Genomic DNA, 27,471 nt, shown 5'->3' with positions numbered 1-27,471 from the left:
TTTTATATATAATGCCAAGAGTTTAGTCTTTATTTAGATGGTAGTTAATGAGAAGGAACAGGCAGATTTGTGGAGTGTAGAGGATGGATTTAAAGGCGACAAGACAGAAATGTTTTAGAGGTAAAATCGTCAGAATGTGGTGATTGACTATAGGGTATAAGAGAGAGGAAGTATGAGTAGGATGTTTAGGATGATTTCTGGTTTGGTTGATTAGGTAGACGGTGATAGCATTACTTGTGATCAAGAATATAGGAGGGGCTCCTCGCTGGCTCAGTTGGTAGAGCATGTGCCTCTTGATCTTGGAGTCATAAGTTTGAGTCCCACATTGGGTGTAGAAATTGCTTGAATAAAGGTTAAAAAAAAAGGAACATAGTAGGAAATATACAGTAGGAAGAGCAGGTTTGGTTATGGGCATGGGATGGGAATGTGGGTGGGAAAGTGAGTTCAGTTTTGGTTAAGTTGAATTTGAGCTGCCTTGTATTAAGTGTGTTGAGAAGTGTTGAGAAGGCTGTTGGATGTGAATCTGAAATTTAGAGAGGTTAGAGAAACTACCAGAATTAATTTTGTAATTGATAGTGAGCATTTGGAAGAGGCTTCCCCCCCCACCGCCCCCTCTTTCCCAAACATTTTAGTTGGCCTGAAGGTAAATAGAAAGCAAACTTCATTGCCCAGTTTTAGATTGTTGAGCAGTCAACTTTTTCTATTCCTGTAATGAGATCTGGTTTAAATGTTGAAAAAAGTGGAAACATTTCACATTATATACTACCCCCCCACAATGACATGAGTTCTTAGGTTTAACATGTCATTGCCCCTATTGCTATGTTTGTTTTATGATGCAATCTACCTAAATTGTACCGATTTCATTCATTAGTAGTAGATTTATTTCCCTAGTGTACTCATTTTCCAATCTTGTTTTAGTCTATATTACTGATAATAGAAAAGAACTTATCTAGTAAACGGAGCTCCAGAAAACCTAGAGGATATGTTAAATTCTAACATAAATAGAGTTACCAAGATGAAGCAGTATGTGCACGTTCAGAACACTTCCCTTCTTAAGTTTAAATAATAATATTAGGTTATTGCAGATGTTGTGTAGGTAATTTCTGACTGGTACTTGGCCCAATTAATATGTATCATTTAATTTTGTTATCAGGGTAATGCTGACCTCATAAAATGAGTTGGGAAGTGTTCCCTTCCTTTTTAAAAAAGAGTTTGTGTAGATTTGGTGTTTTTGTTTTTGTTTTAAATGCTTGGTAGGATTCTCCAGTGATGTCATCTGCACCCTGTGTTGGGCACTTTTCTTATAATTCCAATTTTTAAAAATAGATATAGGGCTGATCAGGTTACCTATTCTTGTGTGAGCTTTGGTGATTCATGTTTTTTGAGGAATTTGACCATTTCATCTGTATTGTTGAATATATGGGCATAAAGTTATTTGTACTATTCCATTCTTGTTCTTATAATGTCTGTGGGATGTGTAGTGATTTTCATCTTTCCATTCCTGGTATTTTTTTTTTTTTTTTTTAGATTTTTTTTTTTTTTTCGACAGAGATAGAGAAAGCCAGGGAGAGGGGGAACACAAGCAGGGGGAGTGGGAGAGGAAGAAGCAGGCCTCCAGCGGAGGATCCTGNATTCCTGGTATTTTTAATATGTGTCTTTTTTTTTTCCCCCTCAGTTTTGCTAGAGGTTAACAGTTCATTGATCTTTTCTAAAAATCAACTTTTGGTTTCATCGAGTTTTCTTTTTTTGTCCTCATTGATTTTTGGTTCTGTTGAATGCTTTGTCTCTTGACAGTAGGTTGTATATTTCTTTTTTGTGTGTCTTGCAATATTTTATCAAATGCTTGGTATCATGAATAGGACAGTAGAGACTGAATAGATAGTATATATACCTGGAAAATTACATACCGGGATTTATAGTGTAGGGGGTCTGCATGAGTTGAGTTTTGGTTTTGTTGTTGCAAATAATTTTTTTTTCTTTGCAAAGAATATTTTAAGTGCACCATTGATTTCAAACCTTTCCAGTTTTACTTTGTTCTTTAGCTAGAAATCAAGGCATGAGAAAGTGTTTCTCGGTTTTCCTGATTGACTCTCAGTTTTTGGCTTTCCTTATGCACTTGTGCCTCTATGTGGACTGTAGATGCTACTGATTCTCTTCCAGCGGTGGATTACAGCTGTGTTAATCTGTGCGTGTTCACCTGGTGGTGGAGTCAGGAATATCTCTGTTGTCCTGGTCCAGTCTCAATATAGGGTAGGCCCTGTGTATACTGGACATCAGGGGTGAGGCTCTGTCAGTGATTGCCCCTCTGTGCAAAATTAGGCCTTGCGTCTTTTCAGGTCTTGTTTAGAAAAGAATTTCCCAAGTCTTGCCTCAGTGTTAGGAGATCTCTAAAGGCAGTGGTATTAAGCTCCTGGGCCCAAAACTGTTTCCTGCCCCTCTCATAGTGCTAGAAGGGTTTTTCTTTGACTCTACCTCCATCCTTAATGATGTCTTCACTTATGCCCTGAAGGTGACTGGACTTGCTGCCCCTGCCCCAGCTTTAAATTTTTCTTTCCTTAGGGGTGAAGAACCTGGTTAGGGTTTTGGTACTTTTTCCTTGGTAGAAGCTGCTCTTCTTTTAAGCCTTGCACCACAGAGGAAAATTCTTTCTAGTCACATGTTTCCATATTGTGAGCACCTGGTGGAGGTCTGTGGCAAAGATACTGCAAATATAGTATCCCGTTGTGTCTAGGGCTCCCAGGAGAACTACGTTCTATGCCAGCCCACTTTGCCTTAAGGAGTTTATTAACAATTTTAGATGAATTCTTTTTACCTGCTTTTATGTCACCGCTGTCTTTTCCCTTGCTCTGCTGCAGGTCAGCCAGTGCTCACATCTTGTCTTTCCTAGGAGGGGCTTGTCTTTTCTTGAATATTTATTTGGTTGCCCTATGTCCTCAGTTCTCAGATAAGTTCAAGAAAAGTTTGATTTTGTAGTTTATCCAGTTTTTTTTTTAATTGTTGTTAGGCTGGTAGCAGCATTTCCCCCCCAACTTAGAGAACCCAATTAATGCATAAAAATGGATCTTTAGGCAAAACTGCACAATTAGAGGAGCTTTCCTGTCTGTTCTAGAGCTGTAGTTTATAATTCCATGAATTCTGTGTGTTCAGGTTGCTTGAGATAAACTCCCTCTGCCCTTCCCATGGTTAAGTCCCTGTTGGGGCCTGACACTGGGGTCAGGTGCTGCAAAGACTGCCTGATGGTGGAACACTGTGACCATCACACCGACAGCCAGCGAGGGTGGAAGGTGGAGGTGCCGGATGGAACATACGCCGGGAAGAGCAAATTTTTTCCTCTTTCCTAAACATTGTGGTTACCCCCAAACTATCTTATGGTCGGCCCCTCCTTTACAGTTTTTGTTAGCCATCCCCCAAAACCTTTCTCCCAACCCTACTTATTCTTCTACTCTATTTCCTGTTATGAAAAGCCTAGAAAAACCAGGTAATACTAAACATTTTTGATCCCAAATTTAGATGAGGTATTTCTGCACTTTGTATATCTGACAGGCCACCATTTTTTGGTCTACAGGTTATTTTGTCAGTTCTTAAAAGTAGTAAATATATAAACAGGAGAATACGAGGGCAGATTTTACTTAGTCCCCTTTTCTGTACTTTTCCCCCCTTTTCTGTACTTCTGTTCTTCCCCTTTTTAGTGTAGTTTGTTAAAAATTTTAAAAACAAGGGATTTTGTTTTCCCATTACAGAGTCCCCATCTCTCACCCTCTTGGAAACCTTTACCTTACATTATCATTAATGACTCATAAAAAGGGATTAGATGGAGATCCATAGGCTTTTTCCCCCCTTTTAATTGTAAATATACAGACAATAAAATTCACCTTTTAAACCACTTTTAAATGTACAGTTCAGTGGTACTAAGTACATCATCTTCTACAGCCATTACATTATCCATCTCCAGAACTTTCTTCCGAATGGAAAACTCCGTATCTATTAAATAATAGCCCTCTTTCCCTTCCTTCCTCCAGGCTCTGGCAACCACTATTTTACTTTATATCTCTATTGAATTTGAATAGGTACCTCATGTAAGTGAAATCATACAATATTGTCCTTTTGTGACTGATTTATTTTCCTTAGCATAATGTTATCAAGTCTCATCCATGTTGTAGCATATTGTAGAATTTCCTTCCTCTTTAGGGCTGAATAGTACTCCATTGTATAGTCATATCACATTTTGTTTATCCACTTACCTGTTTTTTAAAGATTTTATTTATTTATTTGGCAGAGATAGAGCACAAGCAGGGGGAGCTGGAGAGGGAGAAGCAGGTTCCCTGCCAATCAGGGAGCCAAATGCAGGACTTGATCCCAGGACCCTGGATCATGACCCAAACCGAAGGCAGATGCTCGAACAACTGAGCCACTGAGGTGCCTTTCCACTTATCTGTTGATAGACACTTTTGCTTCCACCTTTTGGCTGTTGTGAATAATGCTGCTGTGAATATGGCTATACAAATATCCGTTTGCTTTCAATTCTTTATAGAGTATATACCTAGAAGTAGAATTGCTAGATCATATGGTAATTCTGTGTTTAATTTTTTGAGGAACTGCCATAGTATTTTCCACAGTGACTGAACCATTTTGCATTCTTATCAGCAGTGCACAAGGGTTCCAATCTCTCCACATCCTTGTGGACACCTCTTATTTTGTTTTTTGATTGTAGCCATCCTAGTGGGTGTGAAGAGGTATCTCATTGTGGTTTTGGTTTGCATTTCCCCAAGCATTAGTGATGTTGAGCATTTTTTGATGTGCTTATTTGTATATATTCTTTGGAGAAATATCTGTTCAAGTCTTTTACCCATTTTTGAACTGGGTTGTTTGATTTGTTGTTGTCATAGGAGTTTTCAAATATATTGTGGATATTAAGCCCTTATGAGATATATGATTTGCATATATTTTCTCTCATTCCATAGGTTGCCTTTTCGTTGTTGATAGTGTCCTTTGATGCACGAAAGTTTTTAACTTTATGTAGTCCAATTTATCTTTTTTTTTTCTTTTGTTTGCCTGTGCTTTGGTGTCATATCCAAGAAATCATTGCCAAATTCAATGTCATGAGTTTGTCCCCTGTTGTCTTCTAAGAGTTTTATAGTTTTAACTCTTAAAGTCTTTGATCCATTTTGAGTTAATTTTTGTATATAATGTAAGGTAAGGATCCAGTTTCATTTTTTGCATTTAGATACTCCGTTTTCTCAGCACTAGAGATCGATAGTTTTACTATCAATAGGCTTGGTGTAGAAATATGGAATATAGTTTTCCACATTGTTGATGTAATGGTTTAGATTCTAGATTTTTTTTTTCAAGATTTATTTATTTTAGAGAGAGCAGGGGAGGGGTAGATGGGGGAGTAGAGAAAGAGACAGAGAGGGAAAGAGAATCTCAAGTAGACTCCCCACTGAGCACGGATCCTTATTTGGGGCCGGATCCCAGGACCCGGAGATTATGACTTGAGCCAAAACCAAGAATCAGAGAAGAACTGAGCCACCCAGGCACTCCTAGGTTTTTCTACTCAGTTACATTATGGGTAAAAATATGCCATAGGAGCTACCCTGGAACTGTAATCCCCATTTGTAACACTATTTCTATGAGAAGTTTTATTTTGAGCTCCCAACTGCCAATTTGTAAACACAGCTGTTTGTAAGTTAACCCTATTTTAAGGCTTTGTATAGACAGGGGTACAGCAGGAAAATCACTTGTGAATGACTATGTATTTAGAAGGGTAGAGGTAAAAACAAACTTTAGAGGCTAATGGGAAATTAGAATTATTGGTACCTTTTTAATTAGTTTATTGGTAATAAATATACCATTTTTACATTGCCTGTTATTTTTATTGAAATTACCTGGAAATTTTTACTTAACACTTTCTGCCATTTTTTTCCACCTCATTTTCCTCTGTCGTTAAGTTTGGGAATAATGGATGCTATTTTATGTTGTTGAAAGAGTAAGTGAAATAATGTGTTAGCACTTAGGACAGTGCTTTGCACCTAGTAGTTAATAAAGGACAGCTGTTGGTTAATATATCACTTTAACTTTTTCCATGTTCAGGTAAAGTACTTTATTTTTGAAAAGGGTAAGTTAAGGGTTGGTTTTCTGTAGTGGACAGGAAACTTACTAGAAAACACACACAATACTTTTTACAGTGCTTTGGTATTGTGCTTGTCTAGATTATGTTTCAGTATTCAGGTAAGCATGGATATTTGAGCCTTTATTTTAGGATTTTCGTAATTTGCAAGAAATGCCAAGAGATTAAATTAGCAAATATTGGGGCGCCTGGGTGGCACAGCGGTTAAGCGTCTGCCTTTGGCTCAGGGCGTGATCCCGGCGTTCTGGGATCGAGCCCCACATCAGGCTCCTCTGTTAGGAGCCTGCTTCTTCCTCTCCCACTCCCCCTGCTTGTGTTCCCTCTCTCACTGGCTGTCTCTATCTCTGTCAAATAAATAAATAAAATCTTTTAAAAAAATTAGCAAATATTTATTGAGATCCTTGGGTATACAAAGTATTTTTGAAGTGTTATTGTTCCATTATTTTGAGAAGTTGGGGCAAATAATGCAAATATCTTCCTCTAAATTAAGACATAATTGGCATGGGGCGCCTGGGTAGCACAGCGGTTAAGCGTCTGCTTTCGGCTCAGGGCGTGATCCTGGCGTTATGGGATCGAGCCCCACATCAGGCTCTTCCGCTATGAGCCTGCTTCTTCCTCTCCCACTCCCCCTGCTTGTGTTCCCTCTCTCGCTGGCTGTCTCTATCTCTGTCGAATAAATAAATAAAATCTTAAAAAAAAAAAAAGACATAATTGGCAGACTAAGAGAGTTACATAAGATTTGTTTTTAAGTATTAAAGTGAAAAAAATTTTCAAGTGTTTGGTTTAAAACAAGGATATGCTTAACAAAGTTGCTAGAGTTAAATTCTTCTTAGAAATTCTTCTTTATTTTATTTGTTTTTTAAGTAAGCTCTGTACCCAGTGTGGAGCCCAACGTGGGGCTTGAACTCATGACCCTGAAATCAAGACCTGAGCTGAGATCAAGAGTCAGTCACTTGACTGACTGAGCCATCCGGGTGCCCCTAGAAATTCTTCTTTATTAAATAAGGGAACTAATGGTAGGTTTTATTCAGTTCGCTTTAAAAGGTTTTTTGTTTAGAACTTATTTAACATTTTAAAATATTTGCATTGGGAAGTAGTAAACTTCATGTCTCCTTAAACATTTGAGCACAATTTGAGTCACATTTAGACAGGAAGACTACCTGAAAGATTACTGCTTTTGTTGGGGAAGTTGAACTAAAGTCTTTTTCAACTTTAGTATTTTGATCCTTAGAGAAAAAATGAGGACAGGGCATACATAGGCCTTTAACAAAATGGGAACTAGAGGTAGCCTATAAATATAATTAAAACATTTAACCATTCATTACGACAATTTAATGTCATTTTTTACTTTCAATTAGCAAACATCTTAAAAATTAAAAAGAAATTCTGATGTGTAAGATTCAGTATGTGGATAGCTGGGGCCCTCTTTAGTCTCTGCTGTGCATGTGTACTGCCTTAGCCAGGAGTGTGATTGTCCCAACACTCCTGCAACTTCAGGCTATTAGAGCTGTTGGCCCTCCTATTTTGCCTGCCATAGAAATTATTACTTATACCAAAATTGTCACTTACAGTGATGACCAATGAGTGTGGTCATTGCCCAACTGCTTTAAATCATGTGAGTCTCTTTTTATGGTGACCTCAAAGTTGGCAGTCCTCTCAGCCTGACAAACCATCTGAGCTTGCAGGTGGAGTATATGGGAGTAGAGCAGCCCCAGATAAGAATGACACAGACTCCTAATGTTCTTACTCAAAGCTGAGCAGTTTTATAAGCATTCTCAGATTGTTATATGCCTTTGGTTGATTTCTAGAGTACTGAAATGGTGGTTTTTATTATTTTGTCCAACTGAGTGGTTGCTTTTTGGGGAGATTTATTGACCATAGTCAGAATTCCAGGGATTTTATTTTAATTTATTCTGTATCTCTGTCTTCTTGTTCCATACTGTGTCTAGGTTCCTGAGGACCCAGTAGATGACAGACCTAGAATTAGAAATCTAAATATTAATTAGATTTATTTCATAACAGTCTCATGATAGCAATGCCAGTGCTGTTACCATATATATGATTATTGAGGCCATATATACACTCTTTTTGCTGTGTTCTTCCTATTCATCCCTCACTTTTTTAAATAGTTAAGTATATTTATGTTGTCAGAGAATATATATCCTATACTCTCTCCCTTTCAACCTTCATTTTATTTTTGCTGTAGGAGTAACTAATGTTGTATGTTTGATACTCACCATTAGTTCTTGTGCAGTATCTGTCGTCAGTTTGGTTTTCTCAAGTCCTCTGATTTTTTAGCCAGGGCTCCATAGGCACAGTATTCCTAGAGTTTTTGCTCATTGATAATAGTTTGTGGCCATTATTCTTGTTATCTTTGTTGGATATAAAACCCTTGGTTTACATGTTCTTTTCTTGACTATTTTAAATATGTTACTCCCATTTTTTGTCTGACATAAAGTGTTGCTATTGAAAAATTTAGAGTAGTTTAATGTTTTTTCCATTATGAAGTCATTTAGTGCATGTCTGCATCAGGGTTCTGCAGACTGCTGCACATGGGCTGACTGCCTGTGTTTGTAAACACAGTTTTATTGTACGCAGCCATGCTCATTCACTTACATATTTTTGGATGCTTTTGCTATACAGTGCCATAGACAGTATTGAAACCGATGAGCATGGTCTAGACACTGATATTTGAATTTCATCTAACTTTCACCCTGTGGTCTGCAAGCCTAAAATATTTATTGTGTTTTATAAGAAAAAGTCTGCCTACATCTGTCTTAGATGCCCAACGGATTTTTCCCCCTTTAAAGTTCAGTAAAATTCTAGTAATTCACATATGACTATTTCTTCACATTTGCTATTCTCAGGTCTGTTTCTTTCAATACATGGTTTCAAACTTTTTCTGTTTCTGGGAAGTTCTCTTGTTTTTGAGTATCTGATCTATTTTCAGTATTTACCAGTTTCTCTTGAATCTTTTTTTTTTAAGATTTTTATTTTTAAGTAATCTCTTCACCCAACATGGGGCTTGAACTCACAACCCTAAGATCAAGAGTTGCATGCTCCACTGACTGAGCCAGCCAGGCACCCCTTGAATCTTTTGTAATGTGTGAAAATATTCCTTCGTTTTGTTCATTTAATTATTTGTTCATTCTTTTTTAGTCTATTTCTGAAATGATTTTTTTAAATGTTTTTCTTTGTTCTTTCACTTCATTTCCCTCTCTCCAAATCCTGGTTAAATCGTTCAGTATTAATGTCTTTAAGCTTGCTTGGAAATAGTGTGTAGCTATGATCTGTTTTTGTGGACTTGTCTTTTGTAGTCTTACTGTCTGTAGAAACTTAGGGGTTGAAAAAAAATTTTTTTGAATGTTTTATTTTTTTAAAGTAGGCTCCACACCCAGTGTGGGGCTCGAACTCATGACCCCAGGATCAAGAGTCACATACTCTACCAACTGAGCCAGCCAGGCACCCCCAAAAGTTAGGGGTTTTATTCTGCACGCTCGCTCTCTCGCTCTCTCTCTCTCCCCCTCCCCCGCCTTTTTTTTTTCTTTTTGCTTCTCTTCTTTTTCTTATGACTGTATGGGCTCTGATCTAATTTCTGTTACTTTTTAATGTGAAATTTGTTTTCCTGAACTTTTAGGAGGAGGTTTTGACTTAAATGCAGCTTTCTGTTACTTTCTGTGTTCAAAAATATGGAGGATTGCTCTCTTGAGATTGCTTAGTTTATTTTTCTCTGCCCCCTTTATTCTAGATGTTCTCTTTGCTTTTCTCATTTGATTCTGTCCTACTCTTTTTTTTTTTTTTTTAAGATTTTTAAAAATTTAATTTGACAGAGAGAGAGGCAGCAAGAGAGGGAACACAAGCAGGGGGAGTGGGAGAGGGAGAAGCAGGCTTCCCGCTGAGCAGGGAGCCTGATGAGGCTAGATCCCAGAATGCTGGGATCATGACCTGAGCCTAAGGCAGACACTTAATGACTGAGCCACCCAGGCGCCCCTGTCCTACTCTGTTTTGAGTTAATTCAGTTTCTTCTCAGTGTTGAATCCTGTTGGTAGCTCTGGTAGTGAGGGTTTTTGTTGTTGCTGCTGTTTTTTAATGGAAAATATCAAACATATGCACAAAATAAACAGAATGGTATTATGAAGCCCCGTATGACCATGATTTGGTGTGAGTACTTATTAACATTTTGTCTGTCTTTTGGATCTAGATCTGCATCCACTCCCAACTTCCTGCTACCTGGTTGGTATTGTTCATAAGAACTTTTTGCAGGTGTTTATTTTGGTAAAATTTACATACTTTGAAATACATAGACTTCAGCTGTAAGTTGACAGATCACACTCCATCACATATATGTCATTTCTTTTCTCCAAGACAGCTTCTATTCTGATTTGTTTCTCCTTAGATTATTTTTGCCTCTGATAGAATTTCTCTTTAATGATGTCATCAAATATGTATTCATTTGTGTCTGCCATTGCTCAGCATAATGTCAGAGATTCTTTCATGTTGTTGATGATAATAATAATTGTTGTTTTCTGGTTTTTTTTTTTTGTTTTTTGTTTTTTTTATAAAGATTTTATTTATTTATTCAACAGAGATAGAGACAGCCAGCGAGAGTGGGAACACAAGCAGGGGGAGTGGGAGAGGAAGAAGCAGGCTCAGAGTGGAAGAGCCCGATGTGGGGCTCGATCCCACAACGCCGGGATCACGCCCTGAGCCGAAGGCAGACGCTCAACTGCTGTGCCACCCAGGCGCCCCTGTTTTCTGGTTTTGATTATTCCACTGTGTGAAAACACCACAGTATTCATTTTTCTGCCCCTGTTTCCAGTTTGGGGCTACGGTAAATAAAGCCTGCCAGGAACATTTTTGTAAAAGTATGCTGTGGACATGTTTATATTTCTCTTAGATAAAAACTTAGAAGTGAAAAAATTATTGGATCAAGGGGTAAGGTGCTGCTGAATGAAATTTACCAAGTAGTAACCTGCCACCAGGTTGTGACCAAAAAAAAGGTCTCCAGATACCTGGGGACAAAACCGCCCCCTGCTTAAAGGTCTCCAGATACCTGGGGACAAAACCGCCCCCTGCTTAAGAACCACTGTCCCATGGGGCGCCTGGGTGGCTCAGTCGTTAAGCGTCTGCCTTCGGCTCAGGGCGTGATCCCAGTGTCCTGGGATCGAGCCCTGCATCGGGCTCCCTGCTTCACTGGGAGCCTGCTTCTTCCTTTCCCACTCCCCCTGCTTGTATTCTCTCTCTCACTGACTGTATCTCTCTCTCTGTCAAATAAATAAATAAAATCTTAAAGAAATTTTTTTTTCCCAAAAACCTCACATTCCCACCAGCAGAAGATGAGAATGCTTATTGTTCACATCTTTGCTACCATATATTATTGTCAGTCTTTTTAATTTTTGCCTTTCAGGTAGATGTGGATTAGTATGCTATTTTGATTAACTTGCACTTCTGATGGTGAATTATATTGAGCATCATTTTATATGCATGTGGCCAATCATTTTATGAAGTGTCTTCTCAGGTCTTTTTAATTTTTATGAAGTCTAGTTACCCAGTTTTTGCTTTTATGGTTTCTGCTTTTGTGGTTATTCTTCATATCCTCTATCATGTCCTCTGGTTATAGTTTTACTTTATCCTAATGTGAATTTCTTTTATTTCTTTTTATTTATCTTTCTAATTCCATGGCATGAACCTCCAGTAAAATGTTGAATAAAAGTGGTGAGAGTAGACAACCTCGTCTTACTCTTGACCTTAGGAGGAAAGCATGTAGTTTTTCATTATGCAGTATGATGTTAGCTGTGGGGTTTTTGTAGATGCCTTTTCTTAGATTTAAGAAGGTCTGTTCTATTGTCATTTGTTTGTGTGTGTATTTTTAGTATTTTTATTGTGAAAAGGTGTTGGGTTTGGTCAAATACTTCCCCCCCCCATCTTTTGAGATGATCATATGAAATTTTTCCTTTTTTTTTAAATAGGTTATACTATATTGATTGATTTTTTTTTTCATGTCTTAAACCAGCCTTGCATCCCTGGGATAAATCCCACTATGGTCATTATGTGTATTCCTTTTATAAAGCTGCTGGATTTGGTTTGTTAGTATTTTGTTGAGGATATTTGTGTCCGTATGTCTAAAGGATATTGACTAGTAGTTTTACTTTTCTTGTAGTGTCTGTGTTTGGTTTTAGTTGCAGAGTAATACTGACCTCATAGATTGAGTTGGGAGGTGTTCCTCAGTTTTTGGGAAGAGTTATAGAAGGATTGGTGTTAATTCTTTAAACACTGGTAAAATTCATCAGTTAAGCCATTTGGTCCTGGATTTTTCTTTGTGGGAAGTTCCCCCCCCCCAAGATTTTATTTTTGAGTATTTTCTGTACCCAAAGTGGGGCTTGAACTCACAACCCAGTGATTAAGAGTTGCATGCCAGCCAGGCGCCCCCAGGAAGTTTTTAAAGAAATCATTATCAGTCTCTACTTATTATTCAGAGCCCATTTTACTTGTGTCTTTATAGAAATTTATCCATCTCATCTAGGTTATCTAATTTGTTGGTATACAGTTGTTCATAATATTCCCTTAAAATTGTTTTTATTTTTGTAGTGTTGATATTAATGACCCATCTTTCATTCCTGACTTTGATAGGTTGAGGCTTTTTTTTTTTTCTTGGCTAGTCTAATTTAAGGTGTGCCAATTTGTTGATCTTTTCAAAGAACAAATTTCTGGCCTCATTAATTTGTTTTTGCTTTGCATTTTAAATCATCTATTTGACTTATTTCTGCTTTATCCTTTATTTCCTTCCTTCTGCTTACTTTAGATTTAGTTTGTTTTTCTCTTTATAGTAGTTTCTTATGGTGAAAAGTTTTGTTATGGAGTTGAGGTCTTTTTCTAATATAAGCATTTACATAAATTGCCCTCTGAGCACTGTTATGGGAGTATCTCATAAGTTTTTGTATGTTGTGATTTTGTTTCGTTTCATCCTGAAATATTTTCTAATTCCCCTTGTGATTTCTTCTTTGACACAGTGCTTACATATTTTTAAGAGTTTGTTGTTTAATTTCTGCATATTTGTTAATTTCCTTGTGATTTCTGATTTCATTCCAGTGTGGTTGGAGACCATATACTTATATGATTTCAGTCCCTTTAAGTTTATTGAGGCTTGTTTTGTGTCTAACATGTAGTCTATCCTGGACATTGTTATATATTCTGCTATTGTTGAGTGGAATGTTCCGTATGTGTCTCTTAGGTCAAGAGAATTGTTCATGGCTTTGATTTCCTTATTGATCTTTTGTCTAGATGTTCTATTCATTATTGAAAATGGGGTATTGAAATATCTAGCTATTATTGTTGAATTGTCTGTTTTTCACTTTTGTTTGACAGTTTTTACTTCTTATATTTTGAGACTCTGGTATGAGGTGCATATATGTTTATAATTTCCCTCTGTTGCTTATTACATCTCACATATTTTGATGTGCTGCTGTGTTTTTGTTATTTTTTAGTCCAAAATATTTTATATTTCCCTTGTGGTTCATTCTTTCTTTTCTTTCTTTTTCCCCTTCCTTCCTTCCTTCCTTTGACTTATGATTTATTTATAAATATATTTTAAAATTTTCAAATACTTGGTACTTTTTAAGATTTTTTGTTTTTGATCTGTAATTGTGGTCAGAGAACATACTTTGTAAGATTTTAGTCTTTAAATTTATTTAGACTTGTTTTACATCTCTGCATACTTGATAAGTATTCCATGAGAAATTGAAAAGTATATGTTTTCTTCATCTCTTGTGTGAGTAGTCTGTTTTGAAAGTTCATGAGGGCTTGACTGCTCTAGCCCTTATAGTCCTTTTTCTTTATACATCCGCAATTTTTAAAAATTTTTAAAAAAAATTTATTTTTTGGCATTAGGGTTGAGGGGAAACTGAGAAATAAACTTCTTTGCTGAAATTACATCCTGAAAGTTTTAAATAAGTAGCAGAAGAAGGGGAAGATAGGTAGTTGGTAAACTGGAGCATAAAGTTGCTATCCTGTTTCTGCCACCATGACTTCCTGTGGTAAACCAAATTATAGCAGGGAAGGGAACTATTCTATATTTTGCTTGTTAATGATCTAGACAAGAGATGGAGGAGGAAATGCCACTACAAGTGCCCAAGAACGAGGGGCACAAATCCATTCATTATACTGTCTCTGTCTGAGGTACAATCCCTAAGAGCACCATCAAAGAGTAGAAGGTAGCTATATAGACTGATTTTGCTCCCTGACTTTTTCCAGAACTTTTCTGTCCAGCTGTCGCTGATGAACAAGGCAAGTGAAGACCAAGGCCACACCCAAAACAGCCTCTTCAGAGTTCCAGAATAAGTGTTCCATCAGAGCTGAGCGGCCCCTTTTGCATTCCTCTTAGATGAGCTGCATGTGATTTTCTTCACATACCCTGGAACCACATTTGGGTGGTTTTAGCCTGGATATTAGAACACGGAGCACATTCTTCTGCCGCCACAAACACTTCCACTAGTCAGCACGGTGCTCACTTTGACAGCTTCTCCGCCACACGAGGGCCTATGCTTGGCAGACCTTTAAGGTGAAAGCGCAGAGCAACCAGCAGAGGTGGCTGCCCTGGGAGGCTGTGCCTGTAGGCATGCAGTGCCCGTAGGCATGCAGTGCTCAGTGTTGCAACGGTCAGGACCAAGGGACCTGCTTGACTGGCCTCGTGCCTCTGGCAGCCCCTGCTCAGGGCTGTGGAATGCAGGAATTGCCTATCAGGGCAAAGCCTTTTTATGTCCCCATGGCCATGGCGAGAAAAGCCAACACGCATTTGTTGGATTGGGCTATGAACTCACTTGTTCGCACCCGCGCGGCCCTCGGGAAAGGCGTATGCTCTGGCATCGCGTCACCTCTGGCATCGCGTCACCTCTGGGGCTGTCCCTGTTGTGGCCATTTTGCCTCCCGGAGCTATTTTGGACCTATCAAGTACACATTTTACAATTCGTTTTTGGAATGGACAAAAACCTACTTTTCAGCTCCTTCTTTAAATGCTCTTGTCTTTCTTTCCCGTAAATGGCCCCCGGTTATTTTTGAGTTCAAAGGACCTTTCTCATAAGCTTTCCCAGTACCGTCTTCACTCTTTTCATGCGGAGTGATCTATCATTTTATATATACACTATGATATGTATACTTATCTGCCAGACTTTTTTTTTTTTTGAAAGATTTTATTTATTCGACAGAGAGACAGCCAGCGAGAGAGGGAACACAAGCAGGGGGAGTGGGAGAGGAAGAAGCAGGTTCATAGCAGAGGAGCCTGATGTGGGGCTCGATCCCATAATGCCGGGATCATGCCCTGATCCGAAGGCAGACGCTTAACCACTGTCCACTGTGCCACCCAGGCGCCCCTATCTGCCAGACTTTTTGATTCTCATGGACAGAGGTTTTAGTTTTCATCCTTAACATTCCAGTAGCAGGTGACCAATAAGTATTTAAATTTTAATCAGCCAAACTTAATAAGACTGGATTTACCTATATGCCTTTAGTCTTTTAAGATCCACTTTACATCAGTGTATTATTTCATAAGGTTTTATAATTTCCATTTAATGATTCTGGGCTTAAAATAGAGTCATTCTTGGGTATTTTTTTAAAAACTTTAAAAATTACAGAAAGTGATTAAAAATAGTTCTGAGAAATTCCCCCTTGCATTTTCTCTATGGGAATTTTCCTTTTCTAAGGTGTGCTGTTCAATAACTAAGGAATTAAGGCAACATTTATGCACTCTAATTAGGGTTTTAAAGTAAATAATACATGCCTTGAATGATAAATCACTTTAGAGGTTAACCTGGACTCTTCAGGAGAAAGGCAGTATTTTTTATTTTGGGATGGCAACTTAAAACTGAGCACCATTTGCTGCTAGGAAAAAAATAGTTGTAAAGATATTTAGGGACTCCTCTGGTGAATCCTTTGAGTTTGGGGTTTTTTGTTGGGAGTAGATTTTATATATATTTATATTATATATATAATATATATCTATATTATATATATATATACTTTCTAAAAGTTTCTAACTTTTTTTCTGTGACTGTTAACGTTGAATTAGTAAAGACACAGTGTCTTAAGCTTCTTAACTGGTCAGTGAAGACCCTATCCTTTGCCAGGAATTTCTGCATCTTTAGGAGTTTAGAATGCTTAAATGGAGTTAAACTTTTCTATGAATGCATTCACTGTTGTGAGTAGCGTTATTGTTCCTGCACTTCATAGCCTTTTCTCATTCCTTTTTCATTTTAAGGCTCAGGATGGCAAGATGAATGTGTTCTTTATACAGGTGAAAAAACAAGTGACTATAGTTTAGCTATGATTGAAATAGGATTAGAATTCACATTTCTTAATTCTTAGTTTGGTAATTTTTATATTCTACTTTAGATTCTAATTTATGGTATGTACTTAACCACTTCTGTGTCTTGGTACAGTTCTGCCAGCCATTAATTTTCTCATCCATAAAGTGAGAGAGTTCTAAGTAGATTGCCTTGTATTTTCTTTCTAATGTGAATTCAGTTTTTAAAGTATCATTATCTATGGTAAGATTGAATGATCTTATAAATTAAACTGAATGATCCAACTGCTATTCTTTCACTTGTGTGATTGTCGATGATTAGAATCATGCTCATGTAATTAATTCGTTCATTGAGGGTTTTTCCACCACACTGTGAGCTCCAGAAGTCAAAAACCTTCATATGTTGTTTAGTGTTTACTGGGTGCTCAACCTAGCCCAGTGCCTTGAATATGGTTAAGTGCTCAATAAATACTTGTTGAATGAATGATTAAATGAATGATAATGTCAGCATGGGTGGAGGCAGCATAGGGCTTTGAAAAGAGTATGCACACTCTTGGTGTTACTATTTTTTTTTTTTTGGATATGGAGAGAGAGAATCTTAAGTGGACTCCACACCCAGCACGGAGCCTGACAGGGGACTCAATCTCACGACCCCGTGATCATGACCTGAACCAGAATCAAGAGTTGGACACTTAATTTTTAAGACTGAGTCACCCAGGCACCCTGGTGTTATATTTTTATTAGATCATAGGGTATAATATTTTAGAAGTTGGTGGGAAGATTACTTGGGATAATGTGTAAAAGTCAAAGCAACCTTTCGCTTAAAATGTTGGTTACTTATTTTAATCCCCTAGAGACTTGGACCAAGAGATTTTTCTTGTATAAGCTGGGCACATTTTGGTATGCTAGGTTTAATTGTAATAACCCTTGTTATTTTTCTCTCATAGTTTTATATGTGGCACTCATAAAAGATGAGGCTGAGAACACGGAAGGCTTCTCAGCAATCAAATCAAATCCAAACACAACGCACTGCTAGAGCAAAGAGGAAATATTCAGAGGTTGATGATAGCCTGCCTTCAGGGGGAGAAAAAACACCGAAAAATGAAACCGGCTTATTGTCTTCAATTAAAAAATTCATTAAAGGAAGCACACCCAAGGTAATGGTTTTACCTTGTACTTACATCATTGAAATTAAAGTTTAGGTTGTTTTCTTTAAGCATGCAAAGATGAGAAATCTAATATTGCTAGTATATTAAGGAAATGTCTACATTTTGGTATTATTTTAAGAGTAATAACATGAAAAATACTTAATGGCCATTCAAGAAAACATTCTACTTTTAACTGATCCATTTAGCCTTTTTTTTCAGCATAGTATTATGAAAAGTAAAAGAAATTTTTCCTTATTTTATGTGAGCTGTTTCTCTCACTTCCATTTTTTTTCATTTCAAAGAAAAGTTAAATTTTCTTGTTAATATTATTAATACAGTGTCTGATTAGGGAGATGATTTCTCTATCTGAATCCTAACACTTTACAATGACAATATATTACTTTATTAAAGAGGGAAAAAAGTTATTAAAGAAAAAATAGACACTGACTAGGAGTCACATGCTCCACATTATACTCTGGACCAGCTTGATCTCAGGAAGCTCAGTTACCCCTCTGAACCTCAAGAAGACAATAAAATGGGACTAATTCTAACTGGTTTATCTGTCTCAGAGTTGTTTTTATACTAGATGGCAAACAGAAGAAGCAGTTTGAGAAATTTTAATGTAACTCTATAAATAGTGTTATTGTCATTTAGTGTATGTATTTAATGTAGACATTAATGAAAAATACAAGATTTTGGTTAAAAAAAAGAAACTTAATAGATGGGTTTTTCGTATGTCTTCTGACTTCTGTTCATATTCTTTTGATCTGGGCATTCTTCCGTTAATGTGGCACCATCGCATAGCATATCATGATTTTTTTTCTCCTTTAGTAGTAAAATGTATCTTTGTTGGTTAGCAGATTTTTGCTCATGTCAGCTACACATTCAGGGTTTTCCTATAGAAATGTCTGTCAAGTTTCTTTTTATTTTTTTATTTACTTATTTATATTTTTAAAGATTTTATTTATTCGTTTGAGAGAGAGACAGAGCACAAGCAGGGGGAGAAGCAGAGGGAGAGGGAGAAGTAGGCTCAGAGGGAGCAGGGAGCCCGATACGGGGCTCCAGCCCAGGACCCCGGGATCACAACCCAAGCTGAAGGCAGATGCTTAACCGACTGAGCCATCCAGGCACCCCTTTTTATTTTTTTTTAAACCAAAATCTTGCATTTTTCATTAATGTTTACTTAAGTATGTTAAATAAGATAGGGCTACTAAAAACCTGTTTGCAAACTAACGTCTTATTCACTAAATTTGGGGGACGAGAGTTTTCCTGCAGCTTCAGATTCATTTAATTGTATTATTAATCATCCAGATTTTTTTTATTGTATTCTATAAGGTTATTATGAAAATTAGTATTGTAACATCTTGCTAAAATCAAGGTATACTGTTTTTTACCCCTCCATACTAACCCTATGTTAGAAGTAATTAAATGATCAGCTTGTCGTGTATTATTCCTACGAGCTTATACTGGCTTCTAATTGTTATTTCTTTCTTATCTCTTTGTCTTTAAATCATCTCTTTGATAATATATTCTAAAGTTTTATTCATACTTTTTTGCTTTTCTGTTACTGTTATGATTTCTAGGATCATTGGCTGTTGGTGCTTGCCATTTTACCATCACTGACCCATTTTTATATTTTTATATTGCTAACAAGTTTTAATCTGTATTCTGGTCTTAATTTTGTATAAATTAGCCATGAAAGTATTTAGGTAAACCAAAGATAGTTTGTTAATTTATGACTATAAGGATGTGATTTGTTTGCTAGGACTGCCATAAGAAAATACCAAAGACTGTGTGGCTTAAACAACAAATTTTTTTACAGAATCTAGAAGTCCAAGATCAGGGTGACAGCGGGTTGGTTTTTTCTGAGGCCTCTCTCCTTGATTTGGATGGCTGCCTTCTTGCTGTGTCCTCCTGTAGTTGCCCGTCAGTCCTTTGTGTTGTCTGTGTTGTAATCTCTTCTTGCAAAGACACCACTCATAATTGGATTAAGGCCTACCCTAATGACCCCATTTGAACTTAATTACTGCTTAAAAACTGTATTCTAAATATGGTTATATTCTGTGGGTTAGGGCTTCAACATAAGAATTTGGGAATGGGGGGGTATGACACAAATTCACCCCATAACAGGGTGAATAAAATCTCTGGTTTCTTTTAAATCCATATTTTATGATTCAAACATTTACCACTTTTCTGATTTCAGAATTATGAAATTGTCAGCAAGAGCACTTAGGAATTGTGGACGTACAGTCTTTCTGCTTTTAGCATAATGAGTTTTTTTTTTTTTAAGATGTATTTATTTATTTGAGAGAGAGAGAATGAGTGGGACAGAGGGAGAGGAAGAGAGAAACTCGAGCAGATTCCATGTTGAGCTCGGGGCCCAACCGGGGTGTGGGGGGGTGCTGGATCTCATGACCCTGAGATCACAACCTGAGTGAAACCAAGAGGCAGACACTTAACTGACTACGCCAGCCAGGCGCCCTAACATAATGAGATTTCTGATATATATTTGAAGTGAAGGCCTCACAGCTAAAATATATTTGCTTTATATCAGAAAATCTACACCTTTCCAAATAGGTGGTTACTAGAGTTTTCCCATAACAAAATGATCTTTTCCTTAGTTCTTTTCTTTTTTTTTTTTTTTAAAGATTTTATTTATTTATTCGACAGAGATAGAGACAGCCAGCGAGAGAGGGAACACAAGCAGGGGGAGTGGGAGAAGAAGAAGCAGGCTCATAGCAGAGGAGCCTGATGTGGGGCTCGATCCCATAACGCAGGGATCACACCCTGAGCCGAAGGCAGACGCTTAACCGCTGTGCCATCCAGGCGCCCCCTTAGTTCTTTTCTAAATACCGTTATGCTCTTGTTGTTGAGAGTCATCAATTTGCATATGGTTATAATTCTAATGAAATAATAAAATCCTTACCTGTTATTTATTTGAGAGAGAGTGAGTGAGAACGGAGTGAGCATGGGTGTGGGGAGGGAGAAGCAAACTCCCCACTGAGTGAGGAGCCGGATGCAGGGCTCGATCCTAGGACCCTAAGATCATGACCTGAGCCAAAGGCAGAGTCTTAACCAACTAAGCCCCCCAGGCGCCCCTGTACCTGTTATATTAAATCAGTGTTTTAAGATCTTTTAAGTATAACCCTTAGAAAGATATCTTCTACTATATTTATACATGTGAAACAAAACTCACCCTTAATATATTTGATGTATTTGATTTTTCTTTTCTGTTGTTTCTTATTCTTCTTTTAAAGGTGATTTTAGGGGTGCCTGGGTGGCTCAGTTGGTTAAGTGTCTGCCTTTGGCTCAAGTCATAAACCCAGGGTCCTGGGATTGAGCCCGGCATCAGGCTCGCTTCTTCCTCCCCCACTGTGTGCTCGCTCACTCTCTCTCTCTCTCTCTCAAATAAATCTTAAAAAAAAAAAGGTGATTTTTAATACTTTTAATTAATCTCATGATCCACTGATGGGTTGTACCCCTTGGTTTGAAAAACATGGTTAGATGAAAACTTTGCTGTAACTCTAACCTCTGTACTACTGCCAAGCTTCATGGTTTTATTAGGAATTTCCTTCTTTCCAAAGTTAGTATAAGTCAGTCTCTCTAGATGTGTTCTTTAATGATTAGATTAATAAGTACTTTATCATTTATTATGGCATAAAAAATTGGAAGTTCAGATTGGATGGTTGTACATACATAATCATAACGTATACCAGATAACTGCCAGTTTACTTATTTTTTCCTGATCTCTAGGCCCTCTGTTTATTTTTCTTTATTTACTGCATTAGTTAGGGTCTCTAGTACAATGTTCCGTAGAAGTGGTGAGAGGAAACACCTTCTCTTGTTGCTGATCTTAGAGGAAAAGAGTTTGTTTACCATTAGATATGATGTTAACTAAATGTTTTCCATAATTATCTTTTACTTGTTTGAGGAAGTTCCGTTTTAGTCCTACTTTGCCAAAAATTCTTAACATGTTGAGTTTTGTCAAAGACTTTTCCCCATCTCTTGAGATGTTCTTCAGATTTTCTTTTATTCTTTTAATGTGGGGTAGTGCAGAAATATATTTTAATGGAAAACCAAACTTGTGTTGCTAGAATTGCTTTACTGTGTGTGTGTGTGTGTGTGTTTTTAAGGGATTTTTACATCTGTGTTCATGAGGGCTTTGGTCTGTAGTTGCCTTGATTTGTCATATTTTCAGATTTTGGGACCAAGATTATGCTTGGATCATAAGGCAAGTGAAGAATTGTTCCCTCTGCTTCTTACTTCTGAAAGAACTTATATTGGCTTATTATTATATTGGCATATTATTTTATCCTTAAATAAGTAGTAGAAGTCTTTGTCAGGTAGCTTTTATTATAAATTTGATTTCTGTAATATATATATATACAGGACTGTTTTGCTTTTCTATTTTTTATTTCAGTTTTGGTCATAGTGTTTTTCGAGGAATTGGTCCATTCATCCAAATCGTTCAATTATTTGGTGTAAAGTCTTGTGATATTTACATATCAATGTCTAATGGATCTATAATGATGTATCTCTTTTCATTTCTGATATGGATATTTTTGATTTATCTTTGTTTTAATCTGTCTTGCTAGAGCTTTATCAGTTTCTTTACTCTTTCAAAGAACCAACATCTGTCTTTGTTAATTTTCTTTTTCCATTTTCTGTTTAATTGATTTTTACTTGTTATTTTTAATATTTTCTTATACTTTATTTTTTTTATTAGTTTCTAGAAAGGAGAGCTTATATCAGGGGTTAGTAAAGTTTTTCTTTTCCTTTTTTTTTTTTTTTAAGATTTTATTTATTTATTTGACAGAGAGACAGCCAGTGAGAGAGGGAACGCAAGCAGGGGGAGTGGGAAAGGAAGAAGCAGGCTCCCAGCAGAGACGGGAGCCCAATGTGGGGTTCAGTCCCATCACACCCTGAGCCGAAGGCAGACTCTTAACGACTGAGCCACCCAGGCGCCCCTAGTAAACTTTTTCTGTAACTGTTTCAGATAAGAAATATTTTAGGCTTTGTGGACTATATTGTGTTATAGCTACTACTCAACTCTTCAGATAATATATAAATGAGTGAGCATAACTTTGGACACTGATTTGAATTTCATACAGTTTTCATATATCATCAAATAACATTGTTCTTTTGATCCTCCTTCCCTTCCATCCCCATTTACAAATATATAAAACCATTCCTGGAGTTCCTGCCTGGCTCAGTAGTCAGTAGAGCACATGACTCTTGGTCCTGGGTTCATGAGTTTGAGCCCTGTGTTGGGTGTAGAGCTTAGTTAAAAAAAAGAAAATCTTTGAAAACAAAAACCAGAAAAACCCATTCCTAGCTTGCTGGATATACAAAAACAGCTCGCTGGAGTTGGCTTCTGGACTGTAGTTTGCCAGCCCCTTGCTTAGATCATTGATATTACACTTCCCCCTCCCCTAGTATAAGTTCTAAAGCTGTGAATTTCAAAGTACTGTTTTCCCACACATTCTGATTATATATTTTTGTAAGTTTTTATTTTAATTTCAGGTAGTTAATGTACACTGTTATATTAGTTTCAAGTGTACAATACAGTGATTCAGCAATTCTATACGTACATCACCTGGTGCTTATCTGAATATGTTTTTATTACCTTTTTTGTGGGTGTGTGTGACTTATTCTCTGACTTATGGATTATTTAGAAATGTGTTATTTAATTTCCAGATATTTGGGCATTTTTTAGGTATTAAAATTGTTGATTTATAATTTAATATCATTGTGATCTAGGAATATACTCTGTATGATTTCATTTCTTTGGTATTTTTTTATATTTTCTAGCATATAGTGTATCTTGGTGAGTGTCCCATGTGTATTTGAAGAAAACGTGCGTATTCTAGAATTACTTAGTGCAGTGTTCTATAACTATTAATTAGATCAAGTTGGTTGATAAGATTTCAGTCTTCTATTTCTTAAACTTGTTTATCAGTTACTAAGAGAGGGATGTTAAAATCTCCAACTATTGTGACTTTGCCTTTTAGTTCTGCCAGTTTTTTTCTTTATTTTGAAGTTCTCTTGTTAGGTGTATACACATTTGTGATGAGTATAAATTGTTCTTGTTACCACTGTGAAATGTCTCTCGTTATCGCTAGTAATATTTGTGTTGAGGTTTACTTTGCCTAATAGTAATATAGCTGCATAACTTTCCTAGCATTTTCATGATCATAGTTCTTTCCCTCCCATGTATAAATATACCCTGTGTATTTATGTTTAAATTGACATGTTTAGTTAGGTTTTTCTTATCCTGCCTTCTTTTTGGCAAACTAATTACCTTATAGAATTTCATTCTATCTCCTATATTGACTTTAAAAATTAACTTTTTGAGTTATAATTATACACAACAAAACACACCTATTTAAGGTATATATTGTCATGAATTTTTAACACATTTGTACACTCATGCCCAAAAAGTACCCTTACAGTCTTTGCAGACAATTTCACAGCATCACCCTAGACAACCATCAATCTACTATTGTTATAGATCACTTAAATTAGAGTTTCATATGATTGTAGTCATACAGCATTTCTTGCATCTTTCACTTAGCATAAAGCTTTTATTTTATTTTTTTTTAAGATTTTATTTATTTATTCGACAGAGATAGAGACAGCCAGCGAGAGAGGGAACACAAGCAGGGGGAGTGGGAGAGGAAGAAGCAGGCTCACAGCAGAGGAAGCTGATGTTGGGGCTCGATCCCATAACGCCGGGATCACGCCCTGAGCCGAAGGCAGACGCTTAATCGCTGTGCCACCCAGGCGCCCCAAGCATAAAGCTTTTAAATTCACTTGTGTTACTGCATGTATTTATTTATTCAATCCCTGCCCAGAATTCTATTGTATGAGTATACTGCATAACATAATTTGTTTATCCCTTTGGATGGTATATGTTTTTCGGCTATCGTGAATAAAGGTGCTATGAACATTTGTGTTGAGTCCATGTGTGGACATATATATAAGTTAAAGTTGGATAAATCACTAAGGTTGGTATTGCTGGGTCATATAATGTATGTTTATTTTTTTGTGGTAGCTTTATTGAGACATAATTAGCATACCATAAAACTCACCCATTTAAGGTATAAAATCCAGTAGCTTTTCATATATGCACAGAATTCTGCAACCGTTACCAAAATGAGTTTTACACCACTTAAATCATCTCCAGTGGCTTTCACCCATCAACTGTCCTTCCTCCCTCACTCTGAGCAACCAGTAGTTGACTTTTTGTCTATAGATTTGCCAATTCTGAACATTTCATATAAATGGAATTCTACAACATACAGTCTTTTATGTCTAGCTTCTTTCATTTAGCATGTTTTCAGTGTGCATTTGTGTTGTAGCATATATCATTTCATCATTCCTTCTTATTGTGAAGTAATATTCCATTGCATGGATATACTCCATGTTACCAGTTGATGGACATTTGGGTTGTTTCCACATTTTGGCTCTTGTGAAAATGACCGGTGTGAACATTCACATACAAGGTTTTTTGTGGAAATCTATTTTCATTTCTCTTGAGCATATACTGAGGAGAGTTACAGGATGATATGATAATTCTGTGTTTAGCTTTTTAAGGAATTATAGATTGTTTTCTAAAATGGCTACACTATATTACAGTCCCACCAACAAAGTTGAGGGTTCTAGTTTCTCCACATCCTCAACAATACTTGTTTTATTGTCTTTTTAGTTTTAGCCATCTTGGTGAGTGTGAAATGGTATCTTACTGTGGTTCTGATAATACATTTTCCTAATGACCAGTGACACTGAGCACCTTTTCATGAACTTGTTGGTCATTATAACTTCTTCAGAGAAATGTCTTTTAAATCCTTTGCCCATTTTAAATTGGGTTTTGGCTTTTTGTAATTGAATTCTAAGACTTCTCTTTTCGACACAAGTCCTTTATTTGATATATGATTTGTAGATATTCTCTCCCATTCTTTCAGACCCCTTTGAAACACAAAAGTTTTAAATTTTGACCAAGTTCTGTTTGTTTATTTTTGGTTGTTGTTGCTTATATTTTTGGTGTCATATCCAAGAAGCTATTGCCAAAATCAAGGTTTGATAAAGTTTTAGCCCTAAGTTTTCCCTAGAAGTTTTTTCTTACAAGCTTCTAAGTTTTTTTCTTATAAGTTTTACAGTTTTAGTTCTTATGTTCAGCTCTTTTATCCATTTTGAATTAATTTTTGTAGGTGGTGTGAGGTAAGTGTCCAACTGTATTTTTTTACATATTAATAATATCTTTTGGTCCTGGCATCATTTGTTGAAAGACTGTTTGTAGGTGGTGTGAGGTAAGCGTCCAGCTGTATTTTTTACATATTAATAATATCTTTTGGTCCTAGCACCATTTGTTGAAAGACTGTTTAACTTTTAAGAAACTGCCTAGTTGTTTTTCAGAATATTTGTACCATTGTACATTCTATCCAGCAATGTGTGGCAGTTCCAGTTACCCACATCCCCAGCAATATTTGGTATTGTCAGTCTTTTTAATTTTAGTCTTTCTACAGGGGTGGGGTGGTTATCTCATTGTGTTTTTATTTTGCGTTTCCCTGATGATTGATGAGGTTGAATATCCTCTCAGGTGCTTATTGACCGTATAGGGATTTTCTTTTGTGAACTGACAGTTCACATATTTTCCCCATTTGTGGGGGGTGACTTCTTAACTTTTTTCTTGTGATTTCATTAGTAATCCTTCTTGAACAAGTGATTCTTAAACTTTTTGATCTCAGGTTCCTTTACCTTCTTACACATTATTGGAAACCCTAAAGAACATTTGTTTATGTGGGTTATATCTATCAAAATACATCTCATTAGATATTAAAACTGAGGAATTTTGAAAATATTTATTTATAATTGTAATTATAAACTCACTGAATGTTAATACAGGTAACATTTTATTTTTTTATTTATTTTTTATTTTTTAATAATAATTTTTTATTATGTTATGTTAGTCACCATACAGTACATCCTTAGTTTTTGATGTAGTGTTCCATGATTCATTGTTTGCGTATAACACCCAGTGTTCCACGCAATATGTGCCCTCCTTAATACCCATCACTGGCCTATCCTAATCCCCCACCCGCCTCCCCTCTGAAGCCCTGTTTGTTTCCCAGAGTCCATAGTCTCTCATGATTCATTCCCGCTTCTGTTTACCCCCTCTTCATTCTTCCCATCCTTCTCCTACTGATCTCCCTGCTATTTCTTATGTTCCATAAATGAGTGAAACCATATGATAATTGTCTTTCTCTGCTTGACTTATTTCACTTAGCAGAATCTCCTCCAGTCCCGTCCATGTTGCTGGAAATGTTGGGTAATCGTTCTTTCTGATGGCTGAGTAATATTCTATTGTATATATGGACCATGTCTTCTTAATCCATTTGTCAATACAGATAACATTTTATTTCCTAAAAACAAAAAGGAAGTTAGTAGGAAACATGACATTATTTATAATTTTGCAGATGTCTTTAATGATGGCTTCATACATAGTTTATTATGGAAGCATTTAAAGAAAACCATACTCACATGTATTTGTTAAAGGGAGGATTATTTTAATATCCTTTTCAAATAATTGTGGTAGTCTATTGATGCTATACTGAAACTTGACAAATGTTGTTTCTTAGGTTCTTATTCCAAGGTGGAATTTGAAAGTGCTGCAATGATGTTTTTAGTTTGTCTTGCACCTGGAATAAATGTTGCAGTATGTGTGGTTTTCTAACACTATGCACTGGTTATTTAGAAGATACTGGTTCACTGAATTATGTAGATCTTCGACATACTGATATATTTTGTTATTTAGTATTTAAAAATCACATTTGTTTGTTGGAGAGGATGTGGAGAAAGGGGATCCCTCCTACATTGTTGGTGGGAATGCAAGTTGGTACAGC

At 36.6% G+C, this 27,471-nt stretch overlaps 1 protein-coding gene across 4 annotated transcripts in view; it reads left to right on the top strand.

Moving 5' to 3' along the window:
* The window catches only part of CTDSPL2 (CTD small phosphatase like 2), a 78,536-nt gene that overhangs the window by 8,689 nt on the left and 42,376 nt on the right, over positions 1 to 27,471 (top strand). For 3 of the 4 annotated variants that reach the window (XM_019801565.2, XM_019801554.2, XM_011227230.3), the window contains exon 2: positions 17,369 to 17,578. In XM_019801565.2, the coding sequence (XP_019657124.1) occupies positions 17,393 to 17,578 (186 nt within the window). In that variant the 5' untranslated portion in view covers positions 17,369 to 17,392. Of the gene's footprint in view, positions 1 to 4,354; positions 4,417 to 17,368; positions 17,579 to 27,471 lie in introns of those variants that run through there. The other variant, XM_019801561.2, reaches the window with a different exon arrangement.

Source organism: Ailuropoda melanoleuca, chromosome 5 (assembly GCF_002007445.2).
Source record: "Ailuropoda melanoleuca isolate Jingjing chromosome 5, ASM200744v2, whole genome shotgun sequence".
Taxonomy (NCBI): domain Eukaryota; kingdom Metazoa; phylum Chordata; class Mammalia; order Carnivora; family Ursidae; genus Ailuropoda; species Ailuropoda melanoleuca.
Note: the sequence above shows the minus strand (reverse complement) of the source record. Positions and strands in the feature narration are given on the sequence as shown.